Here is a 25705-nt window from a genome sequence, read left to right on the forward strand (position 1 = left end):
GTGTTTAACTTGTATTGTGAAATGGCAGTATGTTTCTACCATCCTATTCTTTGTTTCTATTTAACCCACCTATTTTATATTCTTTTTTTTTTCCTCTTGCCTTTCTTTGTATCAATGAAACATCTGTCTTCCTTCCTTTCTATTTTTTTTTGTTGTTGTTGTTAGTTTTAAATTCTTTTAGAGGTTACTCTAGAGACTACAATACACATCCTTAACTTGGTTTGTTTTTCTTTCCACTTTCCCAGCAATGCTAGAACCTTTGGAACCCTTCATCTCCTTTTCCTTCTTTTGCATTATAGTTTTGTGATGAACTCATGAGTTTTAACATTTTATGTGTTTTAATCCATTGCAGTTTTTTTATTCTTTTTGATACTAAATCTATTTTTAGAGTAAGTTCATGTCCTTTTTTAAACATCAAAATTAGGGCTATATTGTACATAGTATAATCTGCAGACTTGCAGTCTTTTTGCTTTCTTCCCTTCTTTTAATAAGGGAGTACTCCTTGGTACCATCCTTACCTTACCTCTTGTATCTATTCTGTCACCAAGTCCTGTCTTGTTGTGTCTCTCTTTAATCCTCTGCTTCTCTTTATCCCTCCTGCTCCCACACTGGCTCAGGCCACCCATTGCCACTTTCTCCTGTTAATGTCTCATGCCAATTTACTTTTTTAGAGCAGCCAGAAGAACCTAGAAGGGTAGAGGAACCCATCAGCTCTTGACTGGCAGTCTCAACTAAACTACAGCAGTAACTTCCTACTGGGTTTTCTTGCTTTTCTCTTGCCCTTTTCCATGTTACTCTCCTGCCCAAAGTAGATTAGTGGCCTCCAGTTTCTTTATCTTCTTTGAGAGAGTATGTATACATTTTGATTTATCTGTTCTTTGAATGTTTGGTAGAACTCGAAACTTACCTGTGCATCCCTAAAATAAATAGTTCAGTTTGGCTTTTTTTTTTTGCTCTTTATATGAATGGAATCATGCAGTGTGTATTCTTTAGTGTCCTGTTTTTGTTTTTGTTTTTTTCCTCACTATCCCATGTGAGATTTATGTGTGCTGTTGCATGATGCTTTAGTTCATTCATTTTCATTGTCATATAGTATTCCATTGCCTGAATATACCACAATTCATGAATCCATTTTACTGTTGGTGGATATTTGGTTGTATCCAACTTGGGGCAACTATGAACAATGCTGCTGTGAACATTCTAATACATATATAATCTAGTGCACATAAATCTAGTTTCTCTAGGATATATACACAGAAGTAGATTTGTTAGGTCATAAGATGGGCTTATCATTAAACTCATTAGAAAATATCAAATTCCCCAAGTGGTTGTACCATTTTATACACCCAGTGCATGAGCATTCTTATTCTCTGCATTCTTGTCTATACCCACTATTCTCAGATGTCTCTTCACTTTGGTAGTATAGTGGCTGTTGTATAGACGAGTATTCTTTTTTTTATTATTATTATTTTTTTATTTTTTTTATTTTTATTTTTTTTGATGAGTATTCTTTTATTCAATAAATACTTTTTTTTTTTCTTCCCACATCTGCTAAGTAAAGGTATAGACACTGAGGATGCAGTGAGAGCCTGGCCTTTCTGAAACTTTGAGCGTGGAAGGCAGACATTAATAACAAAGTGAATAATTCATTTTGTGGTTACAATTGCAAAGTTCCGTGAAGGAGTACAGAGTATTCTGTGAGCTTAGATACAGGAACCAGAACAATGGGGCGTCACATCTCTACATTTAGCCAGGAAACCTGCCCCAGACTGTACAGCTGGTCTAATCCTTTTGGTTGTCTTTGAAATTAACAGTTAACTACATCCGTCTTGTGATTCTCTGTGTGGATTTTCAGAAAGGCTCAGTCACATTTGTAGTTTCTTTTTTTGTCTAAGGACAGGTCAGCTGATCCCAACAAATGCAAATATTGCACCCGCAGATAATTGTATTGCAGAAGCTGTTACGGAGCCTGTTTTCTCGTGGAGGGTTACCATGGATTGGAAGCCTGTGCCCAAAGATTCCTCCACAACTTTAGGATCATACCATAGAGTTTGTTTTAGTGGGATTCCAACCATTTATACTTCGTTTGTGGAAGAGGATGAGAGTGTGTGGGTGTGTCTTTGTGGAGGATGGTGCACTCTGAGAAACCTACATTTATTATCCCCTGAAATGATTAGATTTGAGGCAGGAGTGCTTCCCACCTTCCCCGCTCTGGAGTTACTTGGATAATCACCTCCGTTTTCTTAGATCCTTTAACTGGACGGGATCCTACGAGTCACCTAATCCTTCCCCTCCCAGTGCCCGAGTCCCTTCTGTGACGTCCTGGCCAGTTGGTCACCAGCATCTGCTGGATCCTCTCCAGAGATAGGGAACTCAATCTTCCCAGGCGATGCCTTCCATTTTTAGAAAGCTCTAATTGTTAGAAAGCCCTCTACTTTCTAAGAAAATGCATAGTCTGCAGGCTTTTTAGTTGTTGTTACTGTACAATGTTGAGAACTTAGTGTAAAAGAAGACCTAAAGTTAAAGTTTTCCTTCACAGGATGAGAAATATGGGGCCCCGTTTAAGTAACATCCTCTGCCCAGGGCAAGCAGCCTTTACAGAGCGCTTCCAGCAGAATTGCCAAGACCATTAGTGAACACTCACAGTGGGATTGAACTGCACTAGATCCGGAGCAGCAAATTAGCCCCTGGGGGAGCCTTGCTGTAGGGGCGGCCTCAGCTGGTAGTTCCTCCAATTGTGCAAAACCCTTTGTGCCAGTCTTCATGCTTTCAGACAATAATTTTTTTCTTTTTCTGGGTCTCACCCTTTGTAAATGTTGCCTGTGATTGCAGTGCAGATGTCAACTGAGGGGTTTATGGAGACAAACGGTTTCACTCTGCAGTAGACTTGGAGAGACAGTTTTAAGGGGGTCATTCAGTGCTGACTGTCCCAGATAACCTTAACCAAGGCACTCCAGAACCGAGGCGTGGGGATTTTCCAGTCTAGCCTCAGTGTTCCCTTGGTTGTCCTCTGCTTGGATCACACGATTTGCTGGGCCAGTTGGAGCTTAATTTTGTTGTTGTTGTTAATTTCCACCTTTTCTCTTTCAACTGAGTTTTTGCTTTGCAGATCTGTGGTTTTCAGTGCTTCTCAGTGGCTTTAAGACTGAGAAGCCGAAAGGTTGTCTAAAGAGCTGCTTTATTAAGTACCAACTGTATGCCCCTTCTTGCTTTGTTTGCAGAGGTTAAAATTGACTCAGTAGAGCTTCTGAGCCCTTCACAGAAGAGGAGTGGGGATGGACGCTGTGGTCAGGTGGAGTCACTCGCTGAGGGGTGGTTCTGAGTTCCCTGGACTCAGGTGGGCTGTGCTTGCCACTCTTCCTGAGCCCAACAATTTGGCACCGACTCTGAGCCACCACATTTTCAGTCCCTGGCTGAACAGTGCGGAGCTGCCACCTGGTCACCTTTTCTGCTAAGCCCAGCAAAGGCTGGGTGGCTGGGGATTTAGAAGCACATTTGAATAGGATTTTAATTACTCAGGAGCTTAGCAAAGCTCATGATTTTTTTTTTTTTTTTTAATTACTCAGGAACTTAGCAAAGCCTTGTATATTAATTTGTTCTATTAATTGATTTGTAATGAATTAAAAACAAGAGCAAGTAGGGCCTCTTGCACCCTTTTAAAACTAGTTTTGGGGGAACTCCATGCCCAAAATCGGGGGAGAAGAAAGGAGAATAAGATGTACCCTGTACCTGCTGAGAGTATCAGAGTCTTAGTGATACATATGTTTCCTTGGAGACAAGCTGTGTTTTCACTTAGACCAGAATGAGATCCTTGTGTGTGGGAAGAAAATGGTTTTACTTTCTGGCAGCTTTCTGGGAAGAGAGAAAAGGGAAAAAAAAAAAAAAAATTGCTTGATCACTCCTTGCTTTTGACTATGTCAGTCTGAGACAGGGGGAGAGAGAAAAGTCCAAATGGAAGGGTTTAGTGCCATGTTTTGATGTCCCGGGTGGGGCGATCCACCTGAGCAGTGCTTCTCACTCTTAATTCTGGAAGCAGTTTGCACTGGGAATTGAGAAAGTTACAGTAACTTTATCCAGTTCTTTAATTAGATTTGCACCTTTCTTCCCTCTCCCTGAAACAAGTAGAGGAAAAGATTTGCATCTAAAGGGAGACAGTGTTTCTTTGTTTTCATCCCCCTTCAAGTACAAGACCTTTAGTAGAACTATCTAAATTATGTATGACTTCAGTTGGCTATAATCATTTTATTATCTCTCAGAGAAGGGCCATTTAGGTTTAAAAAAAGTTTTACTAATTAAAAAATATAATACCTGTGAATTATTTTTTAAAAACCAGGCACAGGAATGTATAAAAAGAAAATCATTCATAATTCTGCCATCCAGATGCCATTATTGGCGTTTAGATATCTTTTCATTTGTTCAGTCTTTTGTTCAGTTATATAGTCATTTATTTAGTAAATATTTATTGGGTACCTATTAAATACTGGAAATTATTTTATGTACTAGAGATATAGCAGTTAAAACAAACAGAAAAGCTAGTCCCTGCTCTTTTATTTACTAATATACACATTTAAAGCTATACATTTTCCTTTTAGCACTGTTTTAGCTGCATCTCTCAAATTTTGATATGTTTTCTTTGTCATTAGTTCAAATTATTTTCTAATTTCTCTTGTGACTTTTTTTCTTTGACCCATGTATTACTTAGAAGTATGTTGTTTAATTTTCAAATAATTGGTCTTTTCCTAGGTGTCTTAATGTTTTCCAATTTCATTCTGTTTTGGTTAGGGAATATATTCTGTATGATTTCAGTCTTTTACAATTTATCGTGACATGTTCTGTATCCTAACACACGGTCTGTTTTGGTAAATGTACTTGAAAACAGGGTCTCTCAACCTTAGAACTATTAACCTTTCAGATCAGATCATTCTTTTTTGTGGGGTGCTGTGCTGTGCATGTTTAGCAACATCTCTGGCTTCTACCTACTAGATTCCAGTAACATCCCCCAAGATATGACAACAAAAATGTCTCTAGACATTGCCAAATATCCCCTGAAAGGCAAAGTTTCCCTTGTTAAGAACCACCGAGTTGAAAATAATTTATATTTTGTAGTTGTTGGGTATAGTATTCTATAGTTATCAGTAAGTCATGATGGTTGGTAGAGTTATTCAGATTTTCTATGTTTTTCTTGATTTTTTCCCCCATAGTTTTATATTATTTGCTGAGAAAGTAGCATTAAAATATCTAACTATAGTTGTGGGATTTGTCTTATTTCTCCCTCTAATTCTGTCAGTTTTTGCTTCATGAATTTTTTTACTTTTTAAAAACAACTTTGTTGAGGTGCAATTTAAATACCATGAAATTCATCCATTCAGTGATTTTTTTTTTTTTTTTTTTAGGTGATTTGCTGACTTGTGTAACTATGACCAAAATCCAGGTGTTTTTTTGGGGAGGGATTCTTACAGCCATTTATTGCTTTTTTTTTTTTTTTTAACATCTTTATTGGAGTATAATTGCTTTACAATGTTGTGTTAGTTTCTGCTGTATAACAATGAATCAGCTATATGTATACATAAATCCCCATATCCCCTCCCTCTTGCACCTCCCTCCCACCTTCCCTGTCCCACCTCTCTAGGTGGTCACAAAGAACCAAGCTGATCTCCCTGTGCTATGCAGCTGCTTCCCACTAGCTATCTATTTTACATTTGGTAGTGTATATATGTTAATGCTACTCTCTCACTTCGTCCCAGCTTACCCTTCCCTCTCCCTGTGTCCTCAAGTACATTCTCTATGTCTGTGTCTTTATTCCTGTCCTGCCCTTAGGTTCATCAGAACCAATTTTTTTTTTAGATTCCATGTATATGTGTTAGCATACGGTATTTGTTTCTCTTTCTGACTTCCTTCACTCTATATGACAGACTCTAGATCCATCCACGTCACTACAAATAACTCAATTTCATTTCTTTTTATGGCTGAGTAATATTCCACTGTATATATGTGCCACATCTTCTTTATCCATTCATCTGTCGATGGACACTTCGGTTGCTTCCATGTCCTGGCTATTGTAAATAGAGCTGCAATGAACATTTTGGGACATGACTCTTTTTGAATTATGCTTTTCTCAGGGCATATGCCCAGTAGTGGGATTGCTGGGTCATATGCTAGTTCTATTTTTAGTTTTTTAAGGAACCTCCATACTGTTCTCCATAGTGGTTGTATCAATTTACATTCCCACCAACAGTGCAAGAGGGTTCCTTTTTCTCCACACCCTCTCCAGCACTTACTGTTTGTAGATTTTTGATGATGGCCATTCTGACTGGTGTGAGGTGATACCTCATTGTAGTTTTGATTTGCATTTCTCTAATGATTAGTGACGTTGAGCATCCTTTCATTTGTTTGTTGGCAATCTGTATATCTTCTTTGGAGAAATGTCTATTTAGGTCTTCTGCCCATTTTTCAATTGGGTTGTTTGTTTTTTTTGATATTGAGCTGCATGAGCTGCTTGTATATTTTGGAGATTAATCCTTCGTCAGTTGCTTCGTTTGCAAATATTTTCTCCCATTCTGAGGGTTGTCTTTTCGTCTTGTTTATGGTTTCCTTTTCTGTGCAAAAGCTTTTAAGTTTCATTAGGTCCCATTTGTTTATTTTTGTTTTTATTTCCATTTCTCTAGGAGGTGGATCAAAAAGGATCTTGCTGTGATTTATGTCAAAGAGTGTTCTTCTTATGTTTTCCTCTAAGCGTTTTATAGTGTCTGGCCTTACATTTAGGTCTTTAATCCATTGAGTTTATTTTTGTGTATGGTGTTAGGAAGTGTTCTAATTTCATTCTTTTACATGTAGCTGTCCAGTTTTCCCAGCACCACTTATTGAAGAGGCTGTCTTTTCTCCATTGTATATTCTTGCCTCCTTTATCAAAGATAAGGTGACCATATATGCGTGGGTTTATCTCTGGCCTTTCTAGGCTGCTCCATTGATTTGTATTTCTGTTTTTGTGCCCATAATCCAGTTTCAAAACATTTCCATCACACCAATAAGATCCTTTGTATTGGGCAGTTAATCTCTGTTGCAAGCCTTAGGCCACCGCTAAGCTACTTTCTGTCTTTAGATATTTGCCTTTTTTGGACATTTCATATAGATGGAATCAAACAAGATGTGGTCTTTTGTGTCTGATTTCTTTCACTTACATAACATTTTTGAGATTCATTTGTGTTGTAGCATGTGGTTCATTCCATTTTGTTGGTGAATACTGCTCCAGCTTCATATATTTTTGAGGCTCTGTTATGAGGTACTTCCATATTTTTGATTATGTTTTTCTAGTAAATTGACCCAAGTATTAGGAAATACCTTTTTTATTTCTCATAATTTTGTCTAAAATCTATTTTCTTATATTAAATAGCCCACTATATATGTATATTAACTCTTTACATCGTATATTTTTTTCCATCCATTTTTTTTCAGCTTATCTGTTTCTTTATATTTAAAGTATAGCTCTTGTGGACAGTATGTAGCTGGTCTTGCTTTTTAACAAAAATTCAGCTCAATTTCTGACTTTTACTTGAGAAGTTTATTACATTAGTGTTTAATATAATTATTGATATGGTTGGATTTGAGGCTCCCATTTTGTTATTTGTTTTCTATTTATTCCCCCAGAGCTTTTTGTTTCTCTATTCCTCCTTCTCTGCTTTTTAAATGTTTTTCCCTTTTTTTGGGTTATTTGTGTGTGTGTATATTACATTTAACAATTCCATTTTAATTTTCCTCTTAGTATATCTTTGTACATTGTTTTTTAGTGGTTGCTCTGGAGAGTACAGTATATTCTTCACTCTTCACAGTCCCCTTACGATTAATAATGTTCCATTTTGCATAAAACATAGTTAACTGATAACTGTGTAGGTGCATATTCCTTCCACCCCTGACCTACCTTGTCCTTTATGCTATAGTTGCTACATGTATTACATTTATGTATATTATAACCCCCACAGGACAATGTCATAATTCCCATTTTTGATGCTCTTCACTTTTTCTTGAGGATCTGGATTTCCATCTGGTAGCTTTTCCCTTTGGTTTAAAGAATTTCCTTTAACCTTTCTTGTAGTGCACGTCTGTTAATAATGAATTCTGTTCACTTTTATCTTCATTCTTGAAGGATATATTTATGGGATACAGGAATTCTGTTTTGATAGCTTTTTCTTTTAGCATACCAAAGACGTTCAGTGTCTTCTGGCCTCTGTAATTTTTTTTTTTTTTTTTTTTTTTTTATTTTTGGCTGTGTTGGGTCTTCGTTTCTGTGTGGGGGCTCTCTCCAGTTGTGGCGAGTGGGGGCCACTCTTCATCACGGTGCGCGGGCCTCTCACTGTCGCGGCCTCTCCCGTTGCGGAGCACAGGCTCCAGACGCGCAGGCTCAGTAGTTGTGGCACACGGGCTTAGTTGCTCCGCAGCATGTGGGATCTTCCCAGACCAGGGCTCGAACCCGTGTCCCCCGCACTGGCAGGCGGACTCTCAACCACTGCGCCACCAGGGAAGCTCTGGCCTCTGTAATTTTTGATGAGAGGCCAGCTTCCAACAGAATCATTCTCTTGTAATGTGTCATTTTTTTAAAAAAATGTTTATTTATTTATTTTTTAGCCATGCCATGCAGCTCGTGGGATCTCAGTTCCCTGACCAGGGATTGAACCCAGGCCACAGCAGTGAAAGCCTGGAATTCCAAACACTAGGACACCAGGAAGCTCGCCGTAATGTGTCATTTTTCTCTAGATGTTTTTAAGATTTGCTTTTTTACCTTTGGCTTTCAACAGTTTGACCTTGGCTGGCCTTCTTTGTATTTATCCTGCTTGGTGTTTGTTGAGTATCTTCAATTTATAAATGTATGTCTTTCACCAAATTTTGGGAATATTCAGCCATTATTTTTCAAATCGTTTTTCTGCCCTATTCTCTCTCCTCCCCGTCTGGGACTCCAATTATGTGTATGATATCTAACAGGTTTATTGAGTATCTGTTAATTTTTATTTCAATCTTTCTTTTTTCCCCTTTATTCTTCTCCTTGGATAATTTCCATTGTTCTGTCTTCAAGTCCACTGGCGTCTCCTCTGTCATCTCCAGTTCTCTGTGAAGTCCATCCAGTGTATTAATTTTTTAGTTCAGGAATTTCCATTTGATTCTTTTTTTGTTTGTTTCTATTTCTCTGCTGAGATGTCTTATTTTTTGGTTCACTGTGAATATATTTCACTTTATTGAAGATATTTATAAAAACTTCTTTAAAATCATTGTTTGTTACTTCCAACATCTGGGTCATCCCAGGATTGGTCTCAGTTGCCTCCTTTTATTTTAAGAATATCTTCCATTTTCCTGGTTCTTCACATGTTGTAAGTTTGGATCCTATCTAGGACATTGAGAATGTTCAGTTTGAGAGACTCTGGGTTCTGCTGTTTTTCTTCAATTAGTTTTGAGTTTCTTTAGTTTTAGCAGGTAGTTATCTTGGTTGGACTCATACTACAAACTGTTTCCTAGGCAGCAGTTTGACTCTTGGGTCATCCCTTTTGTCACCAGCCAAGTTGCTGTGAGTGTACTCTGTGCATGTGTGTGGCTCAGGGGTCAGCCAGAGATGTGGGTAGACAGAGTTGGGGATACCTTCTCAGATTCCTTCCCTTCTTCTCAGTGGACATGGTTTCCCAGATTGGTTTTTCTGGCTCCTAGACCAGAAAGACTGCATTTTCCCCCAGGGATCCTGCTAAAGGCTGTGAGACCATGAACTCATTATTTGCAGCTCTTTTCCTCCACGTGTGGACTCCCCATCTGCCTCCATTGCCTTCAGGTAGTTGCTGTTAGTTTATAGTTATTTGAGTTTATACTTTTCTGGAGGAGTGTTGGAAGGGCAGGATCTTAGTCATTACAGAAGCCAGCCTTTTGAACTTTCACTTTAGTAAGGGGGAAATAGACAATAAATGAATAAAAATAAAATATACATACAGACGTACCTTGGAGATATTGTGGGTTTGGTTCCAGATCACTGCAATAAAGTGACTATCACAATGAAGCGAGTCACACAAATTTTTTGGTTTCCCAATACATATAAAAGTTATTTTTACACTATATTGTAGTTTATTAAGTGTGCAATAGTATTATGTCTAAAAAATGTGCATACCTTAATTGAAAAATACTTAAGGCTAAAAAATGATAACCATCATTCAAACCTTCAGTGAGTCATAGTAGTAACATCAAAGATCACTGATTACAGATCACCATAAAGCACAATAATAATGAAGAAGGTTTTAAATATTGTGAAAATTACTGAAATGTGACACAGAAACACGAAGTGAGCAAATGCTCTTGCCAGTAGACTTGCTCGACACAGGGTTGCCGCAAAACTTCAAATCGTAAGAAACACACTATCTGCCAAGTTCAGTAAAAGGAGGATTGCCTGTCATGTTAAGTAGTTGTATTGGTTATTTGTTGCTTTGTTACAAACTTCCCTAAAACTCTGAGACTTAAATCCACTCTGATTTTTTTACTATAGTTCATGCAACCATGGGTTGGCGGGGGGTCGCCTGATCCAACTGGCCTTGGCTGAGCCCGTACGTCTGCATTTCAGCTGTCTCACGTATGTGTCTGAGGCCGGTGGGGATGGTGCTCCTGTCTGGGCTTGGCTGGGGCACCTTAGTGAGAACAGCTCTCCTCTGTGGGTCTCTCATCTTTTTCTGGGAAGCAGTGGGCTAGCCTGGGTTGCCCTTCTCATGGTGACGGTGGAAGTGCAGGAGAGCAGTCTCATGTTTCATTTAATATGATACTCACATGTAGTAAACCATTCCCAACTTTTTGACCATTTTAGGCCATTTTAAATGTTTTTTCCATCCTTGATTTGTTGAGTGCTTACTTCTTAAAGCACTTTACATGTGTTATCTTATTTCATCCTTACAACAACCTTATGAAATAGATACTCTTACTGCTCCCACTTTACAGATGAGGAAACTGAGGTACAGAGAGGCTAAGTACCTTGCCTAGTGTCATCCACTTTATAAGTGGCAGAGACAGGATATGGAGTTGGGCAGTCTGCCAATACCCATTCTTGGGTGTGCTAATAAAAGTATAAAGGACTGTGTCCACATCTCTGACTATTGGAGTATTGGGTCATAGGATAGTTGTCTCACTTACAGGAGTATTATTTTTGTTTTGCTGCCAATTGACTGGGCACCTCAAAGTTTCTGCTGGGCTAGTTTGTCCCTCCCACTCCAAGACAGTGAAATGCCAGGCTAGCTGGTGAGCTGCTGGAAGGCAAGCACCAGTCGGTGAGCTTTGATAAGTACAGACCCAGAATTGGTGTGGTGTCAGCTGTGCAGGCCAAGAAACAGCCAGGGCTGGTGATGGGTGTGGCTGAAAGCAGTCCAGTCTGCTGGGCCCGCGTGAGCCCAGGCTCCCGGCCAGCTCTAGGTCTGGGTGGTGCCACAGACAGCATGGGCGTGTTCTACAAAGGACAACACTTCCTGGGCCAGAGGACAGCTCTGTGTGTGTGTGTGTGTGTGTGTGAGAGAGAGAGAGGGAGAGAGAGACCCTCCAGCCCATAGCACATTCGGCCCCCGGGCCCCCCACACAGTTTGAATGACGAGGCACAGGAGGAAGGGAGTGATTTCAGGGCACTGGCAAGAATTGCAGACAGCTGAATGGAGGGCGGTCATCTGAGCAGTAGGTTTTTTAAGGCTCTTGTCCTTTTTCCATTTCCATTGTTATCATTCTGCCAGGCCGAGCTATATGGATACCTGTTTGATATTTCCTTCTTTGAAACAGTGGGGGAAATGAGTGGACAGGAAGAGAAATCTGGTTGAGTTTTAATTATGAAAAACCTGAATCAAAGCTGGACACAGATAAGGTTAAATGGAGAATTTAGGATTTTCTCTTGTTTTGGATTGTTTTCAAGGTAACTGGTAGCTAGAGAGTATACAAAGCCATACCTGACTTTTACTGCAGTTATGGTTTTTGGTTACCTGTAGGTGTTCAAAGTTTTATCTACTTGTCTATTATGTATTTTGTGCCTAATAACTTTTTTTTCTTTTTTTTGCTCCAGGTTAGTAGCAAAGATGAAGATTTTCTTGACCTTTCTGTTGATGTGGAGCAGAATACATCTATTACCCACTGTCTAAGGTAACCTCATGAATTCTGACAGTGGTCTGAGCTTTTGATCAGGCTAGTAAGTACATGGGGGGAAGAATCTTGTGTTTCTTCAGGACATAATCTTCCTTTCTGTTAAACCAATATAATCCTATTATTTTCTATTTCTTCTTTCCTAAGAGAGATTAAAAATAAGTGTATGTGTTCTGGAGAAGAGTCCTGCTGAGGAGAGAGAGGATCAAGTGGAAGTCATTAGTCATTAAGTTTAAAAATAAGGTTTTAATCATCAATACAGATGTGTGCTTTGGGCTCTCATCAGCCTCTCTCCCTCTCACACACAGAGACACACACAGTCACAGAGTCACACAATTAAGTTAAAAAATGCTACAGATGCCTACCATTACTTTCTTTTTCTAAGCTAATCTATTCTATTATTTAAAACATTATGGGAATTCCCTGGCGATCCAGTGGTTAGGATTCGGAGTTTTCACTGCTGCGGCCGGGGTTCAGTGCCTCGTCAGGGAACTAAGAATCCCGCAAGCTGTGCAGCGTGGCCAAAAAAATATTTATGCACTTTTGAGCTGAGAACCAATGAGGGCATTACCTTTTCCTCCATCTTTCAGCATTGTATGGAGCTCATTTATGGAAAAAAACTTCCTCTTAATAAGGGTTGAGGAAAGGCAAGGAGCCCAGAGTATAAGAGCAACACATGCCCAGGATTACTGTAGCTATTGTGCGTTGACTTGTGTGTTGAAAATGTGCTCAAAGTTGACATAGAGACACAGTTCCCTTCTCCTGTCCTCACTGTCTTCTCCTCCTTTCATGAGCGCTTATAATTCGCCCAGCTCTGTTCTGGACACTGGAGGTCGGGGGTGAGCGGCAGGTATGCATCTCATGGCGCTTACAGTCTAGTGGGAATCCACGGACAGGGATCAGTGCTTTGAAGGACATTAAACACGTCTAGAGAGTGCCTGGTATTGGGGGTGCCAGTGTAGACCAGGTGGTCAGGTGGGCCTTCCCATTGCTTATGATACCTCAGCTCAGAGACGTTTTATAGTGTCACTACAAGACACTACTGATTTTTATTTTTTTGTTTATTTTTAAAAATTTATTTTATTCAAGTATAGTTGATTTACAGTGTTGTGTTAATTTCTGCTGTACAGCAAGGTGATTCAGTTATACATATATATACATTCTTTTCCATTATGGTTTATCACAGGATATTGAATATAGTTCCCTGTGCTATACAGTAAGACCTTGTGGTTTATCCAGTCTCTATACAATAGTTTGCATCTGCTCATCCCAAACCCCCAGTCCATCCCTCCCCACCTCCCCTCCCTCTTGGCAACCACAGGTCTGTTCTCTATGTCATTTGTGTCACATTTTAGATTCCACATATAAGTGATACCACATGGTATTTGTCTTTCAAGCCACTGTTGATCTTTATCAGTGGGAATTGTGTAACAGAATTGTTCTGTCAGGAGTTCAGGTTACTTAGAACTCTTTAAACTAGATTAAAGAGACTTGCTGTGGCCATTTGGCTGTTGGAAAGTCGTTTTTCAGGGCAAAGGCACCAACTCCAACCTGGAAGAGCATCTTGGTCCATCTGAGCGTCATGTATTGTGTGAGCTGGGGGCTGATTACTCTCCAATTCCCAGGATTCTGAGCCTACCCTCACCCCCTAGAGTTACTGCAACACCTCCTGTTGGTCTGACGTTTCATCCCTTGCCTCCAAATGCCTTGGGTCCAGGTGTCTAGGATACATTTGTTACCTCTTTGCAAAGCATTTTGTGGGCCTGGATGGCCTTTTTTTCTTCTGAATGGTTCAGTTTATGGCATGGGCTCCTAATATTCCTGTGAAAAACAGCCAGTTTTGATTTCCTCAGGGTTTTGTGTTCACAGGGAGTCGAAAAAGTTAAGGTTGTGCCAGCGCTGGTCGTAGGTGAGGGGGTGGGAGGAAAGGTATTACTTGCCCATTTCTGCTTCTTTGAGAAGGGGAGTTAGTTTGGGAGGCTATTCCCCTCCCCTCTAAGAAATTTCTGGGCTGTTCAAAAGGGCAGATGGCAGTGACTATAGCTTTGAGACCAACCAGGTAAAGGGCTAACTTTAGTTAGTTATAATTCCAAACTTTGGGAAACCTTGTTAGAAACAAATGTAACCCAGAATTATGTTTCCCCCCCCCCCCCCCCCCGCTTTTTTTTTTCCTTGGAGAAACGTATATATTGGCAATGCATACCTGATGAAGGCAGGCTAGAGGCATATGGAGGCGTTAAAGCAGGGTGGGTGGGTACAGAATAGCCTCAGAATACCTTTTAAACAACATCAGATTCTCATCTGACTGTCCAGGCTGATATTCCTGAAGTGCCTGCCCCACCCCATCTTACATCATCCTTAAAATAGACCTTGACTGACTTACCTAGACCTGCCCTCATATATGCCTAAGGTCTCACCTCCCCAGCATAAAGAGAGGCCTGCCAGGTGTTGCCATTCACCGCTGAGAGTTCTGTGATGGGGGTGGCAACTTTCCAGCCTTTCCTAAAAGAACAAAGTGCAGGAGAAAGTTCCAGGGAATAAATGATGCCAGCTGATCCATTAGCTTTCTCTATTTGAGACCAAAGAGAAAGAATGATTATGATCTTTTTTGGCCCCTTTCATGGTTTAATTTGCTTTGCATTCTTGAGGGTTTGTTTTTCAAACTAGAATTATGAGTTTTCTTCTTTAACATCATGCCTGCATAGCTCTTCCGATGTGATATTTTATCATTTGTTTTGATTTTGGAAAAAGTTAAAAATCAAGCTAACATTGTAGGATTTAAATGTAAGATCTCTGCCACCTCCTTCCTGAAGGGCTTTAGATGATCAATTACAGTGTGTTTTCAGTGAACTTTTGTCCCAGAGAAATGATGGTATAAATGGTGGTTAATTCAGGCTACAGGTCTAGAGAAGGCACTAAAGCCATATTGTAGCTGAGCTATGACTCTAATATTTCACATCTTAGCACTGTGTCTTAGGCAGAGTGAGCCATCTGTATCATAGGAGGATACTGAGAAAGTTTTTTTTTCTTTTAAAAAGTTCAGAGATGGCCTCAGGCGAAACCTTAAAATACGCGAAGTTTATCTTAATTATACCCCCCCCATGTCCTTTTTGGTACTTTTTGTCTTTCGCTTCAGGGCCTTAGTCCCTCCCTGTGGTTCCTGCACAGAAATGTACCTTTCTCCTCAAAGTGCTCCATGTTCTGAAACCACTCTCCTCTTCCTGTGTCCTCCTGTCATTAAAAATTCCCATTCTCCCAGGGCCAGGGAGGTCAGCCTTTTAGTTCTCCCAAAGCTCTATTTTTAAAATTACTCTCTTTTTAAAGAAATGTCTTTTCTATTCACTTTGGAAACTTCCTCTGTGTGCTAAGTTCACACGCATCCCCATCACACATCCATCGCCATGTGCTTGTCTATTAGTTTCTCTGTTTCCCTCGCTTATGTCTTGGTTTTGGTTATTATTTATATATATGGTGTTTGCTAATATCTGACATGTCTTTCTTTTGGATTTCTTTTTTTGACCTTCTTTAATACTCTAGTCAGTTCTCAAACTTTGGTGCATATCAGAATCACCTGGGGAAGTTAGTAAAAATTGAGGCCCAGGCCATATTCGACTTTTGTGAGCCTGGGCATCTATTTTTAATTAATTTTTCTGGGTGGTTTTGATACCACCAAAGTTTGAGAACCCCTGCTCTAGATCTGTGCTACTCAAACAGGAGTCTGTGGCCTAGTGCCGTTGACATCACCTGGGATCTCGTTAGTACGGCAGCATCTCAGGTCTCCTCCAAGAGTGAGTGCATGACTCAGAGCCTGCGTCTTGACAGGATTTCCCGGTGACTCCAGTGCATGTTAATATTTGCTAAGCATTGGGGATAATGGCTCTCAGCCCAGGCAATGTACTGGAACCACCTAGGGAGCTTTAAGAACAATAGTGCCTGGGTTCTACCTGGAGAGATTCTGTTGTAATTAGGCTTGGGGGAGGGGGAGGGGGGATTGAGATTGTTTTTAAAGCTCGCCAGGTGATTCTGATGAGCAGCTGGGGGAACCACTGCTGCAGATTCTAGAACAAAGCTTCCCAGCTGGTGTGCCCCAGAAGATGGGTTACAGGTGCGTGTAGATCCCCTCAGCTTCTGGGAGGCTGGGCAGAGCCTGGAGCCGCCAGAGAAGCAGCCGTGTCGGTGTACCCCAGCTCATTTCTGTGTAGCACCATTATTTTATGTGGGTCATGACATGAAAATTATTGGGAAGCCTAGCTTGAGAATTCTTTTAAATTCAATTTTTTAGCTGTTTATGTTGAGTGAAAAGTTAAGATTTTAATTAGAAATGTATCAAACATAGACATTAAACATGGACATGGTAGCTGTCTCTACAACCTATAGCCATCTTACCCAGGAACATAGTCTTTCTCCATTTTTTTCAAGTTTTCTTGTATACATTTCCATTAGGTTTCATAGTTTCCATATGAAGGTATGTGTTTCATAGTAGATTTGTTCCCAAAGTGTATTTTTAAAAAGTGTTTCATTACCACTTTGACTCTTTTTTTTTTTAAATCTAAATACTCTTGATCCCATTTACTTTTTTTTTTTTTTTTTAATTAATTTATTTATTTTTGGCTGTGTTGGGTCTTTGTTTCTGTGCGAGGGCTTTCTCTAATTGCAGCAAGCGGGGCCCACTCTTCATCGCGGTGCGCGGGCCTCTCACTATCGCGGCCTCTCTTGTTGCGGGCACAGGCTCCAGACACGCAGGCTCAGCAATTGTGGCTCACGGGCTTAGTTGCTCCGCGGCATGTGGGATCTTCCTGGACCAGGGCTCGCACCTGTGTCCCCTGCATTGGCAGGCAGATTCTCAACCACTGCACCACCAGGGAAGCCCCACACTTTGACTCTTTTAAAGAAATACAAAGAGTTTTGTGCTTTCCCAGTAACCTCTCCTCTGTGCTTTGTTGTAATTTATCCCAAGTGTCAAAAAGACCTCTCTACTCTCTCCTCTTTGATTTTCTCATTGAAAAGTTTCCTCCACCTTTGTTGCCTGCTTTTGTTCCCACAACTGTATAGCATCACCTGACAGATCTGCTCTGCCTCAGTTTCTTGCCGGGGCCACTCTGTTTTCCTAACTTAGGCGCATTTTCCAATTCTCAACTCACAGATGCTCCAAAAGCATCACGCTGTCTCTCCTGTGTCACTGAGCTTCCAGCCAGCTAGGGCTGGGCAGGATGGTGGTTATTTGTGAATCAGGTCTTTACATTAGGTACCAACTTCTGCTATATTTCTACATAGTGCGTCTACAAAAACTTCTGTTTTTTTGGCGGGGGGGCGGAATAAGAGAGAGTAGAAAGTGTTTAATTCCTTATTTGTTGTTGTGCTTGCCTTAGTTATTCTGATTCTTTAGTTGGATAAAGAGATTTGTCTGTGGTAGACATTCCAAAAATGTGAATCTCCACCGTCACCCAGGCTCATCCCCCGCTTCTCCTTGGTTGTTCCGTTCCACCCCAATAAACCGTGTGTGGGCCAAGAAGAGATTTCACATCAGTTACTCCATGAAGAGCTGGCTAGTATGCATTCAGCTAAGTTTGAGTCTGTATTAGGCACCAAGCACTTGAAATCTGAGGGTTGAGTGTTAATTGCATTCTAGATTGTTTCCTTGTTTTTCGATCCCCTCCAGTCCTTCCCCCAGAGCGCTGCCAGAAGTGATCCAAAAAGCACTGTCTGATGCTGTCGCCCCTGCAGAGACCAGTTAGAGAGCCACACGGTCCACACAGCTTCTAAGAAGCGTGCTCTATACCTTGCATTCATGCCTTTGGGCCGCAGCCTTCACTCTGTCTGGGACCCTGGACTCTCATTCCCCTGGCTCACTTTCCCTTTTTGCGAACCTGACTCAGATATCACCCCTTGGGGAAACGTCCTGAATAATCCCAGTTCATTTCTCTGTCCTCTGTGCTTTCCCCTGGACTTTATACACACGATTCTCTCTTTGTTCCTTTGTTCAGCCAACACACATTATTGAGCGCCGTTATGAGTTGGGCCTGTTCTCAGTGCTGGGGTTCTAGCAGTGACTGAGACAGACAGGGTCACTGCCCACACAGAGGGGAGGCGGGTGACCCAACGAATGGGAGGATGCTTCAGATAGTGATGAGTGCTCAGAAGAAAACAAGACAGCAATAGAGTAGGGGCTGGATGGGTTTGGAGAGAGTGGCTGGGGAAGTCCTCTCCAAAGAGGTGACATTTAGGCTGAGCTCTGAGCAGTGAGCAGGGCCAGCCATGGAAGCATCTGGAAAGAAGCTGTCAGTGCAGGGGAAATAGCAGCAGCAAATGCCCCGAGGCAGGGAGAGCGTGGCACTCTGGAGCCACACAGAAGGCCAGCCGGCGGGGCTGGAGCAGAGTGAAGGAGATGGGGTGGGGCGGGAGGTGGGTCAGAAGAGCAGTCGGGGCTCTGAGGACAGACGGTCTGTTGGCCACGGTAAGAAATTTGGATTTTATTCCTGATTGCACCAAGAAACTGTTGGAGGATTTTAGGCAGGGGAGTCAATCGTGTGAAATGATTTATGTCTAGCCTGCAGTGAACACTAAGTGTTGTAAGTGGCTTCCTGCACGTGTCTCTGGTAGACTGTGAGCTGTGTGAGGGCAGGTATTCTCTGCGGATTCCCCAGCACCTAGCCCAGGGTACTGTCAGTAGCCACTGGGGAAGTTAATGAACGAACAACCTATGTTTTCTCTTGATAAGCTCTGTTTAAGTGGTTGAGTCATTAACACCATGTAAATAACATTTTCTATTTAATAAATCTGATCATTCTGGCGCTAGGGCACTCCCTATGAATAAGGAAATGTCATGGACTTTATCAAGATTCTGGGGTATTATGATATTCTGAATGTTCTATTCAGCCTTTGAAGCAGTACCACAGGAATGTTAAGTAGAATCTCAGTGACCAGAGAAGAATGAAAAGCCATGACATTTAAAAAATGAAAACTATAGGTAGTACAGTAAAACCTCGTGATAAGGTGAATACAGATATAACATCCCAGTGGCATTTGTTCTCAGGAGGCAGGCTGAAGTTAACCTTCCAGCGTGTGGGGAGGTGGGGAGCAGGGGGTTGGTAGACATCTCCTGATTATTTGGGACTTTCTTAGTTCAATATAAGGGCCATTGAATATGGTTTAAATTTTATTATCTTTACTTTTGTGCTCTTTGAAAATATAGAGCACTTGAGACAGACCGTTTTTCATTAACCACATAATAATGACACCTTGCATTTTGTGTGATGGACATTTTTGGACTCGACTTTCACTGAAATGGTTGGCTTTTACTAGAGTTAGTATTTTTCCATTGTAATTTTATTTCCAATTTACAGGTACTCTCTGTTAAACCCTGAGTTTTTTTCCTGAATCAGTTGGATGGAAATCCTAATTTAGATCTATCTGTGTCCCATTAAATAAAGCTGTACTTGAAAATCTCTTGTGGTGAAATCATAACCCAGCCCAGTGGACATGCTCTAATGCATCATAGCACCTGCTTCTAAGAAGGATCTTTTCTCATTACTTCTTTCCCCACATTCACTTAAAAATTACCCTACAGGTAATAGGGGGGTTAAAACATGGTAAACTGAGTGCATTTTGGACTTCTTTTAAGTTGAAAATATTTTTCTCTGCAGAGACTTCAGCAACACAGAAACACTGTGTAGTGAACAGAAGTATTATTGTGAAACGTGTTGCAGCAAACAGGAAGCCCAGAAAAGGTACGTGAAGGGTTTAGCTCAGGGGGTGGCTTTGTGTCGTCAGAAGGAACCAGACTGTGGAGCCTGACAGATCTGATTTTTGAATCCCAGTTCCATGGGCTCGTAGCCAAGTAGCTTTGGAGAATTCAATTACCTTCCTCACTGGTAAAATAGGATAAGAACGCCTACCTGGGGAAGTCGCCCTTTCGTCTGATTGTTTGTTTATCTGTTCATTCATTCATTCAATGTGCCAGATACTCGTGCTGGGTAAGCAAGTGGTGAGCAAGTATAAGCACTCTCCTCTTAGGATTAAAGGCAAATTATAAAACGGATTTAGCATAGTACATAACACATAGTGGTCACCTGATAATATTGTTAGTATTGCCTAAACATTGGAACTTCTTATTTAGAAGACAGAGAGGCAAAAAAAAAAGAAAAAAATCATTTAATAAGGAATCATGAGGAAATCAATGACATCAGTTTGTGGATAGGTGATAAGAAAGTTATCATATTCTGAGTTGATACAGGACCCAGGGTTGCCCATCTTTTTACCAGCACCTGCCAGTTCCAGCTCTTGGACAATGTGAAATAGCCAGTTCATCCCTGTGTTCTGTCCCCAGAAGCCAAGAAACTTGACATTTTAATTATCCTGTGAAGCCTTACTGTGAGTTAAGTTTACCCTGCCTATGGTTGTGGTATATTCAGGGTAACTCACAGACGCCCATTCCTGCCACCTAAAACCCTCAGGGGTCTAGAGCTGAGGTCGAAATAGTTTCTCTGCCCAGTCTCCCGGCCCTCCATCCTCAGACATGCACATCTTTTCTTGGTGCATCAAAACTTAAGAAAGGTTAGTCACCGTGGTGGCAGGCAGGAGTTAACACTTGCTAGTGGTCGAGGAACTCACCTCTGCTCCCACCCATGTAATCTAGGTCTTCCTATGGGGCATGAAGGTGTTTTCTGTTTAGCCCTGGAGGTTTATACATTAAAATGTTGTGTTCCTGGAAAATATAGGGTTCACTATAAATCTTATGTTTCTGCTGATGTTGTTATTTTGCTTATTTTTATGAACAGGGTTTTTACTCCATAGATTTCTGAGTAATATTCTCTTAAAATTTGTCCTTTACAAATAATATGCATTGAAAATGTGCACAAGTTGAACAGCATTTACACTGATTCAGGACCTTCATAGAGGGGGTCCTGGAAGGTAACCAGAAAATCCTCTATTCTAAGAGAGTTATCGACATAAACTGTGGTCTTTGTGACTTCCTACCGAGGAATATTAATGGTCATCTAGTGCAAAAAGCTTTCCGTGTTTATGTAAGTTGGCGAAATGCTGCATCAAACACAAAAGAAAATCCTTTTCTGCAGGATTTCTCAAATCCCTCAGTATGCTGATGTGCGAGGAGGAACTTCAGAATAGAAGGGAGCATTGTGCAGACTTGGCCCCAGAAACCCCACATCCGTTAGCATCTCCAGGGCTCGCATGAGCCTGTTTGGATAAATGTAGCCCGAAGCCAACCATTGCGTTTACAAGCGAGGAACGTGAGAGCCAGAGAAGGGAAGTCACTCGCCCAGAAGCACAGGAGTAGGGAGGGAGAGTGGGCCCAGCATGCCGGCTTATCTGACGGCCCGCAGTGGGCAGTATCTGAGGCATCCCTGCTGGTCGGTCCTCAGAACCTGTGCGTCCAGACTGCACCTTTCCGCTTGTCCTCTCCCCAACCTCCTTCTCTCAGAGACTGTCCCCCTCGTCTCCATTATCTCAGGGTGGGGGGGGTTTGTCCAAATACTGTTCTCCCTGGGAGGCAGAGGGCAGTGATGCAGAGCAATTGCACGTATTTTCATTGGTGCGAAAGTTCCGGGATGTCTCCTTTGACCAAATAGAGACCAACCCCCGCCCCGTTGCGCTTTTCTCTGCTGGCTAAGCTCCAGCTAGCCGAGCCTGTAGAAGCCAGCTCTACATAAGCGAGCATCCTTTTATTCTTGCGAGTGGTTTGGCCGTTTGCTGGTTTGAAGTTTGTTGGACCCCTCCTGCTCTCCATTTGTGCAGGCGGCGGTGTATTCTCTTCCTCCCATGGGGGTTGGCTACCACTGATTTTCTACGTCATGGTCTCTTAGGATGAGAGTCAAAAAGCTGCCCATGATTTTGGCCCTGCACCTCAAGCGATTCAAGTACATGGAGCAGCTCCACAGGTACACCAAGCTGTCTTACCGGGTGGTCTTCCCCCTGGAACTGCGGCTGTTCAACACCTCCAGCGACGCGGTGAACCTGGACCGCATGTACGACCTGGTGGCGGTGGTGGTTCACTGCGGCAGGTGAGGGCAGGTGGGGAGTGCGGCGTGGGGGAAGCGGGAGGGCTGTCCCCGGGCCAGGTAGACCCCGCTGCACCCTTCCCGGGCGGTGAGACTCAGCGGTAATGGTGCTTTGGGGAGTCTCCTCCAAGCTCTGGTTTATCTGTCACCTCAAAGTGAACCTAAACGTACATACGTAAAATAAGATAATAAAAAATAAATTAAAAAAGTAAAAAATAAAACAATTGCGTTATAATAAAAATAATCTAAATGTTCTCTCATAAGGGAAATACTAAGTCTCCATTGGATATAAATGACGCTTATGGAGTCTGAAATCACATGAAGAAAGAAATGTTTATGCTATGATTTTAATTAAGAAACCAGGTTGCATGTATAGTATGATCTCAAAAGTGGTTTAAGATGTGTGAATGAAGACTGGAAGCAGTAGATGGAATTTAAAAATTTTTTGGCATTTTGAATGATTAAAATGTACTCTTAACAAATATTCTTTATGCAGTTTTTAGTCTTTCCCCAATATTCTATAATAAGTACCTAATCAGAAAAAAGGAGGGAGTAAGAGAGAAGGCCCCTCGATGTAGAGAAGCAAAGTGTATTTGCTGGAAGTCTTTTGAGGAAGTATTTTTTGTTCCATAATTTGGTGTAAGCCTGGAAAAGTCTGCCGAAAATTCACCTGTTTGCTATCCTTTGCTCGGCTGGGACGGGTTTGTGTCCCCTCCCTGGGATCGGCATGCCGTCACCCGTATAGGTTTCAGATTAGGGCCTGTCACAGAGCAGGTGTCTTTTCCTCTCCATTCTCCTGGATTGGGTTGTGGTGCACGGACCATTACCAAGAGGATGCGTGGTTCCCTGTGGAGGGATGGATGGATTGATTTCTTGCCCTGTACTGAGTGGATGGTATCAGAAACTGTGACTTCACATCTGAAGCACCTCATGTTTTGTCCCACGCAGAGTAACTTTAAGTCACAGGTTATTGCCTTACGTTCTCAGAAAGTTGTCTTTGTTGGTCAGTTATAAGCCATCTTTCTGTTTCCCCTGAAGAATACTTCTAACAGTTAATTCTTTTAAAGAACATAGGGGTTCAGTGATCTGGAAACTAGCCATGAACACTGGGTTGGGCGGAGGTCTTGGGGGCAGGCAGAGCCTAGTACCTGGAGGGTCTCTGGTGGCCGAGGTGGGCAGTGTGGACGGGAGGTGGAGAAGCAAAAGCAGTCAGGTGTGTGGGGTGCGCAGGGGTTTTCAGTGTGGATCTCTGTGGGTGCTGACTCCAGTCCCTGGGAATGCTGGTGAGGGCAAGGCAGAGACCCACTTATGAGAACTGGGGGACAAGTAGGAGGTTGGGTTCTAGAATAGTCAGTCTCTGTAACTGGGGCACAAGGTCAGAGCAACCCTGGCAGCAAGGCTGAGCTGGTGCCAAGTCACGCATGCTACTAAGGAGGATTCTTTAAATTCCTCCCCACTAGCGGTGGAATTGTTCTCATACACGGAGCAGGTGGCTTCTGGCCGTGGGCTCTGGAAAGCTCTGAGGTTAGGGAGCTCAGCCCTTCCTTCTTGTGCCAGGACCCCCTGGCCCACAGTTGCCCCAGGTGCACAGCCTCATTCATTGATTTCTCCTGCACGCATTTTTAAACCCTTGTTTCCTGGGTTCCGTAGCAAGATCTGAAGTTATAGCAGTGAACAAGACACACAGGGGCCCTACCCTCATGAAGCTGAGCATCTAGTGGGAAAGATAGATAGTTGATAAGTAAACGCACCAGGCTGCTACCACCAAAACCAAACCACTGCAAAATCACTTTATGATTTTGATTAGTGCTATGAGGAACGATCGGGGAAATGACAGAGAGCAGCGGAGGCACCTCTTTAGGGAAGGTGGTCGGCAAAGATTTATCTACCGAGGTGACATTTGAGCTGAGGCCTAAGGAATAAAAAGAGCCAAGGAGGCAAACACGGGTGAAGACCATTTCAGGCAAGCTCCAGCGGGCACAGAACCAAGATGGGAACGGTGATGTGTATGAAAACAGAGGAGGCCTGTGGGCTGGAGCTTGGAGGGAGGGGAGAGAGTGGCCTGACAAAGGTGGGAACAGACCCTTTGGGGCATGTTGTATTTAAAGAAAGCAAACTAAGGCAAATTCAGCTTTCCAGTTTTGATGGTGCATTGAAAAAACAAAACAAAACTCTAGATTTAGAGTTAAAAATTCCCTCAGTTGTGCAGATCCAACTACATAGTAGCAGCTGTTTGGTTGTTCTCTCTGCTTTGTGTAATGTATCTTTTTGTTTTCGTGCTTGTTATTATACATTTTAGTGTCACATCTTTCTAAAACTTGAGCCAGATCACGTCATTCCTCAAAATTCCCCAGTGTCTTCCTGGCTCACTCACAGCAGAGTCCAGAATCTTAGCCACGATAGCCCATTCCCGTCCCTCCTTCACCCCGGGCTCCCTGGGCTCTGGCTGCGTTGCTGTTGGGTGAACACGCCAAGAACTATTCCCACCCCTACGCCTCCCCCAGACCTGTGCACTTGCTCTTTCCCATTCCCGACACTTCCATCACGTGGTCACATGGCTTCTCTCTTTCTCTGTCTCTCTCACACACACACAGACACACACAGACACACACACACACACAGACACACACACACACACACACACACACACACACACGCCCCTTCCCTTTCCTTCAGGGAATTTCCTTCTGCTCAAATCTCCTGTCATCAGAGAGGCCTTCTTTCACCACGTTATATCAAGTAGCGCCTTCCCTCTATCGCTCACCATCCCGTTGCTCTGCTATATTCTTCACGGCACTTACCACCAATTGAAATATATTTGTATTTTAGTTTATTACCTCTCCAACCCTCATCTCAAGAAAGTGGGGGACTTTGTTTCGTTCACTGCTTTTTTGCCCGGCAGCCAGAATGGGTCTGGCACATAGTGGGTATACCATAATTATTTGTTGAACTTGTTAATATTTGTTGAACTTGAATGTCTGTTTTCCCCAGTAGATTGCGAGTCCTGAGAAGACTCAGATGAGGTTTTTCTCATTTTTCTCTTATGCCCAGCACAGCTCCGGCCCCTGGGTGTCCCTCCGTGAGTTGTGGCCAAAGGAATGTGGAAATAGACATATATACCAAGTTCTCTGTCCTGAAGATAGAGGGTTTTATTTCCTAGTAAATCACTGCATGTAGAGAGCTACATAGAGTTTTATGGAGAAATAAATGTTAACTTGGTGACTTTCTTTGTCTGTTCTTTTCCAGTGGTCCTAATCGTGGGCATTATATTACTATTGTGAAAAGTCATGGCTTCTGGCTTTTGTTTGATGATGACATTGTAGAGGTTGGTATGCAGATGATTGTATCAGAGAGGAGTGGGGCAGAGACGGTGTTTTGGGATGTGTGTGTGTGGACATTTTCTAAAGTAGGCCTGTTTTCCCATAATCTGACTTGAAAGCAGCTTACCTTTCTCTCAAAACTAAATTCTGCTGCTCCGCATTCTCTCTGGAAGGGGAGAAGGGGTGTGATCACGGACTCATCAATACTGTGTTCTTGTTAATTGATTAGCCGTACACATGGGA

The 25705-nt window shown here is 42.1% G+C and overlaps 1 protein-coding gene across 2 annotated transcripts in view; it reads left to right on the forward strand.

Moving 5' to 3' along the window:
- Positions 1-25705, forward strand: part of USP46 (ubiquitin specific peptidase 46) — a 63323-nt gene that overhangs the window by 33352 nt on the left and 4266 nt on the right. Inside the window, exons 5-8 of one of the 2 annotated variants that reach the window (XM_059923027.1) lie at positions 12050-12126; positions 19770-19853; positions 21948-22145; positions 25389-25467. In XM_059923027.1, coding sequence (XP_059779010.1) covers positions 12050-12126; positions 19770-19853; positions 21948-22145; positions 25389-25467 — 438 coding nt within the window. The remainder of the gene's footprint in view (positions 1-12049; positions 12127-19769; positions 19854-21947; positions 22146-25388; positions 25468-25705) is intronic. The other variant, XM_059923028.1, reaches the window with a different exon arrangement.

The sequence above is a fragment of the Balaenoptera ricei genome, chromosome 5 (assembly GCF_028023285.1).
Source record: "Balaenoptera ricei isolate mBalRic1 chromosome 5, mBalRic1.hap2, whole genome shotgun sequence".
In the NCBI taxonomy this organism is placed as follows: domain Eukaryota; kingdom Metazoa; phylum Chordata; class Mammalia; order Artiodactyla; family Balaenopteridae; genus Balaenoptera; species Balaenoptera ricei.